The sequence below is a fragment of the Athene noctua genome, chromosome 22, assembly GCF_965140245.1.
Source record: "Athene noctua chromosome 22, bAthNoc1.hap1.1, whole genome shotgun sequence".
Classification (NCBI taxonomy): domain Eukaryota; kingdom Metazoa; phylum Chordata; class Aves; order Strigiformes; family Strigidae; genus Athene; species Athene noctua.
In genome coordinates this window covers 3,101,369-3,112,619 of record NC_134058.1, presented here as the reverse complement: position 1 = coordinate 3,112,619, position 11,251 = coordinate 3,101,369, and the positions used below count along the sequence as shown (strand labels likewise).

At 46.8% G+C, this 11,251-nt stretch overlaps 2 protein-coding genes across 2 annotated transcripts; both read left to right on the top strand.

Moving 5' to 3' along the window:
• Nucleotides 1-70: 70 nt before the first annotated feature.
• CPTP (ceramide-1-phosphate transfer protein) lies at nt 71-2,000 on the top strand. The gene is made up of 2 exons (XM_074924931.1): nt 71-196; nt 273-2,000. The coding sequence occupies exons 1-2, from the start codon at nt 84-86 to the stop codon at nt 793-795; spliced, it is 636 nt and encodes a 211-aa protein (XP_074781032.1). The 5' UTR covers nt 71-83; the 3' UTR covers nt 796-2,000.
• Nucleotides 2,001-4,424: 2,424 nt separating this feature from the next.
• On the top strand, nt 4,425-10,901 carry TAS1R3 (taste 1 receptor member 3). Its single transcript, XM_074924930.1, has 6 exons — nt 4,425-4,665; nt 5,874-6,174; nt 6,859-7,638; nt 8,010-8,213; nt 8,522-8,642; nt 9,205-10,901. Exons 1-6 carry the CDS (start codon nt 4,487-4,489, stop codon nt 10,089-10,091), a joined length of 2,472 nt encoding a protein of 823 aa, XP_074781031.1. The 5' UTR covers nt 4,425-4,486; the 3' UTR covers nt 10,092-10,901.
• Nucleotides 10,902-11,251: the final 350 nt, after the last annotated feature.

Below are 11,251 nucleotides of genomic sequence, written 5' to 3'. Positions count from 1 at the left end.
GGCCGCGCAGGGCCCGCCCCCGACGCAGCCGCGCCGCCCTGCGATTGGCCGGTGCGGCGGGTGACGCACGGCGGCGCGCAGCCATGGCGGACGCCTTCAGCCTGCGGGAGGTTCTCGCCGCCTTCCAGACGTGTGTGACGGAGCGGCGGGAGGTGCTGCTCGGGCCCTACCTCAGCGGCTGGCGGGGGCTCATCCGGTGAGTGCCCGCGGCGGCCGCCCCGGGGCCTGGGGCTCGCCGCCCGTTAACGCGAGCGCGTCTTCCCCGCGCGCAGGTTCCTCCACAGCCTGGGCGCCATCTTCTCGTTCATCTCCAAGGACGCCGTGGCCAAGGTGCAGATCATGGAGAGCTACTGCGGCGGCGAGCAGCGGGACAAGTACGTGTCGCTGCAGTCCATGGTGGAGTACGAGCTGGCCAACGGGCTGGTGGGCGTCCAGAATCGGTCGGCGGGGCCCGACTCCGGCTGCCGCACCGTCCTGCGGCTCCACAGGGCCCTGCGCTGGCTGCAGCTCTTCCTGGAGGGGCTGAGGACCGGCCGGGAGGACTCCCGGACGTCTGTCATCTGCACGGACTCCTACAACGCTTCCCTGGCTACCTACCACCCCTGGGTCGTTCGCAAGGCTGCCACGGTGGCCTTCTGCGCGCTGCCACCCCGAAACGCCTTCCTGGAGATCATGAACGTGGGCACGCCCGAGGAAGCGGTCGCTATGCTGGGCGAGGCCTTGCCCTACATCTGCGACGTCTACGGCATCACCCAGGAGCTCTTTGCCCAGCATAAGCTGCTTGACCTTCCCTGACAGGAGGGATGTTGAAGAGCCACAACACATCCCAGGATGAACGGGGTGAAACCCGAGCATTTCCACAGACGCACAAGCATCTGGTTCTCTGTCCACGGGCGCTCTCCCTTTCCTTTTCCAGTACGGAGCTGACAGGTTGGCAAAGCTATTCAGGATGTCTCACTTATATAAGAGAAAAAAAAAGTACCAATTTTTTTTTTTTTTTATGTGTATATATATCTGCCTGTGTGTAGAGCTCTATGGTAAGAGAAAAAACACTATTAATAGCTTTTTTAAATTCCTGGATTCACCTTCAACTCTCCAGCTAGTCTGGGAGGGTGAGATTAGTTTCTTTAAGCCAAACACCGCAGCTTCTGTGCATTTACACCGATAGCGAGGACCTCGTGTGACAACAGAGCTTTCAGATGGGGTGTCTGAACACATCACCTGTGAGCTCACTCAGCCACTTCTGTTTACAAGCTGCTCCCTTGAATAGATCGGGGAGGGGCTGCCCTCTGTTATCCTTTAACCTTGAAAATATAATCCCAGGTAATGTAGTTCTGAAAGGAAGCTCTTTTCTTTGCAGTCACAGATTCGTGATTGCTTCTGCTAATTCTGTGTCCCCTAGAATTAAAGCAGGAAATGGTGCTCTACGTCATTACTCTCAGAGACTTGTTTTTCCTTTGGATCCGTGCACGTTAAAGCAGGACCTGCCTTCTACGTAGCTTCCCCTGCCCGTTAATCTAGGCTTTATGCGTCTTGGGATGTTTTTGGTATGTCCTGCACAATCCTTTATATCCAGCTAAGACTGCAGACTGTACCTGATCTATTTGTCAGCCATGCTTCTAAATTGTGTTCTCATGATTTATATATATTTTTTTTAAAATTAATGTGTGAAATGCTCACAAAAATTACTTTTCTCACTGGGGAGCAATCCAAACTTGTACTGTAAGTCACTACTTTGTGAGGCTTATGGCTTCTATTGCAAATTGCTGTATATATACACACCAGAGTATCTAAAATGCAGTTTACTTAGCTTTCTGAAAGCTGAAAAAGCACTATATTGTTAGTTCAGGATGATGTGAATATTTGGGGGAGGGAGAATCCCACTGGCTGTACCATGTTTTGATTGTATCAGAGGGGATTTATTTGGGCCTATTGTAACACTGCGTGATTCAGGAAATCACAGCTGCCTCACAGAGGTTAACTGGACATTAAATTATGTGAATAACACGCTTCTGAAGAGTATCCTTTATAGGAATGCTTTCTGGTTTTGTGGTGTTGGAAAGAAGGTGACCTACAGTGCTACCTATTCATGTCTTGTCTTTTAACTAGCAGAGTCTTTCATTTACCTAGTGATCAGATGTGAAACCAGCTGTCAGGAGTAGCCCAGGTGGAGTTAGATGCTGTGTACTGAGCTCCTATTCTGGTTACTCGTATCTGTCAACACTATTTTTTCCCTGAATACAGGAAAGGGAGTTTCCTCAAACATCTGAAGTGCAGATACAGTTGCTGTACTTTGAAACACAAACATCATTCCCTTTCTGCTAAGACCACCTTAAAATTAAAACACAGTTCCGTAGGATAAATCCATATATTAAATGGCACAGTTCCATGTTACAACCACAAAATACTGTGCCTCTCCTGCTGTCTGATACAGATAGAGCTGGTATTTCATCTGTGTATTAAATGCTGTAAATTATGTCAAATAATAATGTGTCCAGCAAAAAAATATTCTAGATCTCTCGAGGTTTAATGCAGAAAGTTACTTTTTCTCCCATGTCACATTCTCAACTATTCCTGTTATGAGATAAACATTAATTTTGAAGATTATTTCAATTTTTGCCATTACATTTCCTCAGTAGGGAAAAAGCTCTGTTGTAACTTTACAGCCAGTCATTTTGTGCAGAGTGAGATAGAGCTTTCCCTCAGTCCACCTGCTCTCATTTGAACCTTCAGGTATCGCCTCATGGTTATTTTACATTCCTGGTGTCCTGCTCCGTCTCCAGATGCCCCACTGAGTGAAACTAAGGTCCCGCACTTGGCTTTGGGCAAGTTCAGAAACTGGCAGCGTTCACTAACGGGGCCAAATTCAGGAGAATAAAACCTTCACCTACAGCGACTGGTGTAAGCCAAAGCTGCAACAGCCTGCAGATTCACTAGAGGGAGTTTGAATATTTTGCACAAAAGTCTGTCACATAAACTGTCTCCTAAGCCACAGTAAGCACACATGATATCATGTCAAAGTACAGACAGGCATAAATAATTGCCTGTGTGTGACTTCTATACCAAACAGCTTTTTCTTCCCCCCCCCCCCCCCCCGCTCTGTGTTGTTGAATTTGTATTTACAACTTTTAAAAGGAAGTTCAAGCTAACACTAAAATACTCCATTGAGGGGAAGGTACCCTTACAAGGATGCCAGCATAACCATATCTACTATAGAAATCTTGCCTGAAGTACTGCTATACTTGGCTTTCTACAGTGTTCCTGGCTTCTCTTCACACATGGAAAAATATTTTCACCTTGTAGTAAAAGTGGTATATCACTTTGGCAGTATAAGCAGTTTTTATGATACAGTATAAATATAAAAGCCACTTAAATGCAGTACATTGAACCTCCCATTCAGAGCTATCCCCTTTTCTAAAATTCAAACGACAGAAAAAATTAAAACCATGACACAACCTAAATTACTGTGCTGTGGAACTTGTACCTAAACCGAAGTTTTTCAACTGAAGTTAACATCATAGCTCAGTGTGAAAAAAAATTGAGATCAGCCAGTAACAACTTCCTCGCTCACCAACCTTGCAATAGGGAGTGGCCTGCTCCAGGCAAGTTTTTGCAATTCAGTGAGGAAGATTTGGTTATCTCCACAGTCAGGTGACCTCTAATTTAAAAAAAAAAATAAAAATAAAAATTACTGCTGTGTAAGTGTCTTAACCATTACCCTTTAGTTCAGGCACCTCGACATATTATTCTGAAGTTCATTTAAAAATAAAGGCTGTGACATTCAGTGCAGACTGCTTCGAAGTAGGGATCAGAGATGGTGGAGGAACCTCAGATAACAGCAGGAAGCAAGGCTGGTGAGCAAGTAAATAAATTTTTTCCTCCTCAGCCTCCATCTGTCTAACAGTGTGTTGTGGTAATGGGCACCATTCAGCTTGTTAGAGTCCACATTCTCCCTGGTGATGCTTTTAGATGAGCAGCCTGCACTGACTGAGATCGGCTCCCAGCGTTAGATGAGTCACAAATCCAGTTTGCAAAAACTGTAACCAGGGACAGTTTCTACAAACACATTCCGTTACAGATGTTTCTGCTTTGGTTGGGCTGAGGAGGAGTTAATGCAAAGAGAGATGTGTCCAGATGAAGGTGCAGCACCTGAGTTTACCCCCTACCCTGCAGGAAGCCTGATTTCCAGAGCCCTGACGATGAATTAAGTCACTCTGCTCAAGGAAAGGCTACTCATTGAGTAAAGGAAACGAGCATTAGGCCAGCAGCTTACAAACAAATACACCCATAGGGTATTGCTGCGTATTTGACTATTGCCCACTAAGCGTAGAATTACACATTTGATGCGTTTTGCTAAACAAATTTTTCCCAGTTATTTTCCTGTCTGAGCTCTGTTTATTAAGGAGACTGGATCCCCTGCCCCTGTTCCCTCTCCCACATTCGCTTGGGGATTTCTTCGAAATATTTTTCCCAAATTAGACAGATAATGGTCCCTGACCTGCTGCTGTGCTTGAGCTTTGGTTATGCAGCAGCCCTCAAACCCACGTGCCTTTCTGCTCAGTTCAGGAGGCCCGGTGATTATATCATAGGAGGCTTGTTCCCTTTTGGGATGGACACCATAAACCTGACGGCACGATCAGAGCCCACACTAGTGGTGTGTGAAAGGTAAGAGGAATATTAACTTCATTAGTTCATTGAAGTGTGGTCACTCGGGCTGGGAAGAGAAAGGAAAAGTCCTGGCAGCAACTGATGGTCTCGCAGCCAAACGTTAACGGTGCAATGGAAACAGATTAGCTCTGAGGTGATGGAGTGCTGCTGTACTGTGCCATTGATTTCTGATCCTGAAATGGAAAACCAGTTTGTGTTTTCTTCACGCCACTATGCAGTCAAACTTCAGATGCAACCAACCCCCCATTCTGATGAAAGCTTTTAGTGGCGCTGAGCTTCCTTAGTGTTTGAATCAAACCCTTAGACAAAGGTGTGAATGTTGCTTTTGCTTTGCAGATGACACATTTTGAGACGCTGCTGTTGCCTTTTATGAGGCAGAAGAACACTCAGTGCTGTGCACAAGGCAAAGAGCAGGAAACTAAATCACCTGGTTCGTAGACTTGCCAGGGTGTGATCAGTATAACCTACTCGGTCACACCAAGGTGGTTCGCACCATCCCACTGCAAGCTACTTACAGCTCTTGTGATGAGGATGAAAAGCCACGCTAGTGTCCTACCTGCTGCTGTGGCAGCAGCAAAGCACACAAAAGCATGGTCCAAAATCTTTGCAGGCCATAAGGCAGGGAATATGCTCAAGTGCACTGAGCTATACAGCAGAGGAAAATCCCTGGAAGGATCTCTCTCCTGAATTAGCACAGACAGAACTTTGGGAACCACTGGTTTCATGGCTGAAGCACCCAAAGCTAAGCAGGAGAAGCGCCCAAAGCTAAGCAGGAGAAGCGCCCAAAGCTAAGCAGGAGAAGCGCCCAAAGCTAAGCAGGAGAAGCGCCCAAAGCTAAGCAGGAGAAGCGCCCAAAGCTAAGCAGGAGAAGCGCCCAAAGCTAAGCAGGAGAAGCGCCCAAAGCTAAGCAGGAGGTCATCTTGATCCTCACAGCAAAACATACAGGTCTCTCTCTATACCTCTGTTTCTTCTCCTGTGAAGCACAGAGGATGTATTGGCTGACAGACAGGGTTAATTAGATTTGAAAGGTGCTCAGAGCCTCTCAGTCCAAAATCTACAAAGGCCATGGGGACAGGGATGCTGTGCTGACATGTATATCTGGCTCAGCAACAGACAGGATGCTAAAATGTCAGAGAATGTGGAATAAACTGGCCACTGTAACAGCACTGATGGACCATGGAATTCCCCGTCTCCTCTCACCGCAGGTTATTTGTAGATGGGCTGATATGGGCTCTTGGGATGAAGTTTGCTATCGATCAGATCAACAATTCCACTTCACTTCTCCCGGGAGTAAAGCTGGGCTATGACATCTACGACACCTGCTTTGAGCCACTGGTAGCCTTACAGACCAGCTTGCCATTTCTGACCCGCAACGGCACGTCGGGCATTGGAGTACTGTGCAACTACTCCGACTACCAGCCTCGTGTGACTGCTGTGATTGGACCGCATAAGTCAGATCTCTGCCTGCTAACAGCCAAACTATTCAGCTTCTTCTTGATCCCACAGGTAAAGAAACTCTGGAGAAGCAGGGATTCTCCTTTCTGGTGGGGGGGTTGGACCAACAATGCTGTCTATGCTCTAAGTCTTTGACCCAGGATTTTTATAGTGCAGATTTCAGTCTTTCCTCTGCCACGGATTTCCTGAGTGATCTTGGGCAGGTCATTAACCTTCCCTCCTGGAACACACTCCAGTCCCAGAGAGAAGAGGGATAACTCAGGCTGCTCTGTGGTCCACATAAAATGGGAATAACAGAGCTCCCAGCGTAAACCAGGAGGATCCCATGAAAATCCATCCGTGACTCTAGGCACTCAGTTACCACAACAGAGTGAGCTATAATGGTCAGGGAAATTTAGCCCTGAGCTAAGACATTACTGAATCTTGGGTGTGTCACCCTTTGCAGAAAGTAGCTAATTGTCATTAATGATAAGGGCTGGTGTTGTGATGATGGACACAAATGGCAGTGGAAGAAGGGAGCCGTGTGGGACAGTGGTTTATGATTCTCTTGGTAAATGGAGCCACGATGGACCTAATTCTTTAGATGAGTTCTTCCTTCCCATGATCCTGACCCAGCATTTGTGAAAATCTAGTGCACTGGGACTAAACAAAGAAGGTGGAGAGCAATCTGGACTCTGAACACTTCCCTCAACTTTACGCTTTGTCTTGCTTTCTCTCTTACCCTCTACCTTGCAGGTCAGCTATAAAGCCAGCAGTGAGAAGCTCAGCAACACAGATTTGTACCCGTCCTTCTACCGTACTGTTCCCAGTGATAAGAACTTGGTGGAAGCTGTGGCCCTGCTACTGAACAAGTTTGGATGGAACTGGATTGCCACCATTGCAAGCGATGATGAATACGGTCGAGGAGCCCAGGAGCTCTTCTTAAGCACAGCTGGAAATCACAGCATCTGCATTGCATTTGAGGGGCTAATTCCTACAGACCTTACAGATTCCAAAGCCAAAAACCAACTGGAAGATACCATTAAGTTAATTAACAAGACCAAAGTCAACATCATTGTCCTTTTTGCCTTTAGTCAGCCTGTCCAGGCCCTGCTGGAACACAGCATCAGCATGGGACTGAGCAAGAAAGTCTGGATTGGCACTGAAGCTTGGATGTTGTCCAACATAGCTGCCTCCATCCCAAATATTCAGAGCATCGGGACAGTCTTAGGCTTTATTATGAAAGCAGGCACAGTCCCTGGCTTCCAGAAATACGTTGCCGACCTCTTCACCTCTGTTCAGCAGGATAAATTTTGCCAGGAGTCTAGAGAATTCCACCACCTCATGAATTCTGACGTGCTGGACACACACTGCAGAGAGTGTGACCACATCTCGCTGCAAGACGTCTCGTCCATGCTAAGCCGTTCGCTCGTACAACCCGTGTACGTCGCCGTTTACAGCGTGGCTCACGCTCTGCACAGAGCACTGGGGTGCACCCACCGGGCGTGTCCCAAAGCCTCCGTCAGGTCTTGGCAGGTGAGTAAAGCTCAGGGGCACAAACAGCAATTTTTCAGCCCATCTATGCATCAGAATTGCACACAGGCAGCCGGGGATGGGGGTTCCACTGCTCTGCGCTCCTGGCGGTGATAAAACCTCGGCAATTCCTTCCTGTCCCAGCACGCTGCATCTTTTCTGCTGCTGTGTTCCCCTCTCTAGGGCTGTGTTCTGGCTCCACTAATTGCGCTTGCTTGGCACCACAGGTAGAGCAGTTGATAATACAGCCCTTAGTCACAATCTCAGCCCACAAATGGGACAACTGATTTCAGCCAGAAATTACTTTACTGCATTATCGTCCTCCGCGCAAGAACATCAACTGTACCAATATTTACTGTCCATTTTCTCCTCAGCTGCTGCACTTCATGAATACTTTCCCGTTCAAGGTGAATGGCCAAAGTTTCAGGTTTGATCAATCCCATGGCACAAACACTGGCTACAAGCTCATATTCTGGTCCTGGAATAACAGCACCCTTACGTATCTGCCTGTAGGCGACTATGAAGAGTCCTTGTCCATCAATAAGTCCCAGATTCAGTTTTACACTGCAGATCAAAAGGTAAAAACGGTGAGAAAAAGCACAAACAATCACAAAATAAAGTTTTTTGCCACTTCACCGGGCCTGTTTGTAAGGAGCTCTTAGCCTGCGTGCTACTCCCACCAGATTCACGTGGGACGCAGTTCTTACTCCTCTGCAAACATGTAATCTATCTCCACTGTGCAAAACTAGAAAAAGGTATTCCCAGGATTTAGATTCAGACACAGGTTTGATCCCAGGGCAGCCCAGCCAATTTTTTCTAATTTGTTTAGCAATATGGTGCTTCTCCTGAAAGCGTTGGGCTGACTTTCGTTCTTCCTTTCGCCTAGGAGCCTACCTCAGAGTGCTTCAGGCATTGTAAACCAGGGCAGTTCAGGCGAATAAAAGGATTCCACCTCTGCTGCTATGACTGTACAGACTGTCCAGAAAACACCTTCTGGAGCTTTAAAGGTGAGAAATTCAATGGCTTTAACTGTCTGTATTATGTCTATCTGCTGGTTGAGGTCACACAGGTTCACAGAGCTGGCAACGATCAGATGTGAGCTCTTCCTCCACGAAGCACTGACAGTACAGAATATTTACCTCCTTTTTGTGCTGCTGTGCGTTACTCAGTCTTGCTCTATAGATCTTCGGTGGGGGACCTTCCTCTGTTGATCCCAAAGAAAACGTGTAAGGATAATATGTATGTTTTATCTCAAAAGGTAGGAGAGAGGGGTGTCATGAAGTTCTGGGATCTTTTGGAAGCTGGTCATCCTTCCTTGGGGAAGGGAAACAGCCAAGAAATATGTGGATCCTTCTCAGGGGAGGGTGGAGAAGCAGAAGGAAAAAAAAGAGCTTGAACTACCACAAACTCTGGAGATCCAAGACACAGAGGGAAGCAGGGGGAAGTAGGCAAAGCAGCACCCACACCAGCAACTTCATTCCTGACTGCTGCATCCTCAAGGACTGCCCGCAGCAGGGTGGCCGCACTCTAGCGCAGGGTGGCCCTCAGCGTCTCACGGCTCCTTTGCAGACAGCTCTGCCTGCACTCCCTGCCCAGAGCACCAGTGGGCCCCGGGGCGCAGCACACGGTGTTACGACCGGAGCGAGAGGTACCTCTTCTGGAACGAGCCGCTCGCCCTGGCCCTGCTGACGCTGATGTCCATCACCCTATCCCTGATTTGTCTGGCAGCAGTGCTCTTTCTGAAGAACCTCGAGACTCCCCTTGTGCAGGCTTCTGGAGGTAAACTGAACCTCTTTGCCTTGCTCATGCTCACGCTGCTGTGTCTCAGCTGCTGTCTCTATATAGGGAAGCCCAGTAACAACCTTTGTGTGATCCAGCAGATAGTCTATGCCCTGTGCCTCAACGGGTGTTTCTCCACCTTCCTCATCAAGTCCCTTGAGATCACCCTCGTGACAGAGTTCCCCCGCTGTGCCCCCACCTTCTTGCGCTGGCTAACCCAGAGGAGGGCCTGGCTCCTCGTCGCCTTGTGCCTCCTCAGCGAGTGCTTGCTCTGTTTCTGGTACCTTCGCTTGGGCCCCGACTATCTGGTGTCTGACTACAAGGCACTGCCCACTGAAATTCTGCTTGTGTGTAACACGGAGTCCTGGTTTGCCTTTGCCCTCATGCACGGCTACAACGGCTGCTTAGCCTTTGTCTGCCTCCTGTGCACGTTCATGGTCCAGACTGCTGGTAAGAAGTACAATATCGCCCGGGGGATCACATTCACCATCCTGATCTATTTCATCATCTGGATCTTCTTCATTGCCATTTTTGTCACGCTGAAGACAGTCCTCAGGTCTGTTACTCAGATCGGTACCATTCTGACAACCTGTCTGGGTATCTTGGGCATCTACTATATCCCTAAATGCTACATCATCTTGCTTAGACCTGATATGAACACAGTGGATTATTTCTAGAACTCTATCAAAGAGGAGCCTGAGGAAGACTCAATAAACAGACAATAAACCAGATCCCTTGTCACCAGCTCCTCAGTAGCAGTTGGCTCTATTTTAATGAGATAATTCTGTTTATGATGACTATAAGCTATGGTCCCAGACACAAGCACCATATAAAACACAACCCTATCCAGTAGGCTGGACACTAAGAGCAGAATTTTTAAGCTGCAAAAGCACAGGGCTCTACTCAATGAGCTACAGCAAAATGCCCCCAGCAGAGTAGTATCCACCCTCTCCGTACACAAACTGAAGCACAAGGAAACAACTATGTTCAGATCAAGAAAGGCTGACTATTTTGACTCTTAAATAAAAGACTGAAAGGCTAAGCAAAGCTTCTGATGACAAACATTGCTCTTTTTGTTCATGTCATCAGTACCCCGAGATAAGAACCATAAGAACCGGCCCTTACTCATCACTGAGTGTTGAAACAAAACACAAACAAGAACTTGCACTTCTCAAGAGATTTCACAGTTTCATGCCAAGTGAGACTAATTGTAGTTATTCAAGCCAGAATCTCAGTAAAGGTAAAACTGAGATTTCTTTTTCAGATAAATTATACTGTAAAAGTTTAGATATCCTAATGGAAATATTTATCAGATTTCACACTTCTTTTCAGTTTTGGTACCATTGTCATGAAACAAAAAGCTGAATTTTCCAAAGCCAACGTTTAAATTTTTAAATTTCTGTTAAGTAATGTGTTCTATAGAAAACATTTCTTTTTTAATTTTCTTGACTACTTTGTCACAAAATCTGTAGAAACCATTCTGATATGTAAAGGTAGCTGTATGCACAATATAAAGAGTGTATTACCCATGCAAATTTTGACTCATTTGTGTTTCATGAACATGTGCTTGCAAAAACATGGAAATAAGGACAAGTCACACGGAAATGTATAGCATGCAAATCACACTATTCAAAGTGAGAGCAAAACCACCCAAAGATCACCAGAGAGAAACATTTCTTACCTGGTGGGACATTTTGCATAGGGGACAAAATAAATCAAAAGCTTTGAGGAGTAAGAAATCTCTCTAATCTGTATTCATACGTGTTTCATGGCCCCTGTTCACTGAACAGCAGGAGAATCCTTAATGATTTGCCCCATTAAGCATCTGATTTACAAG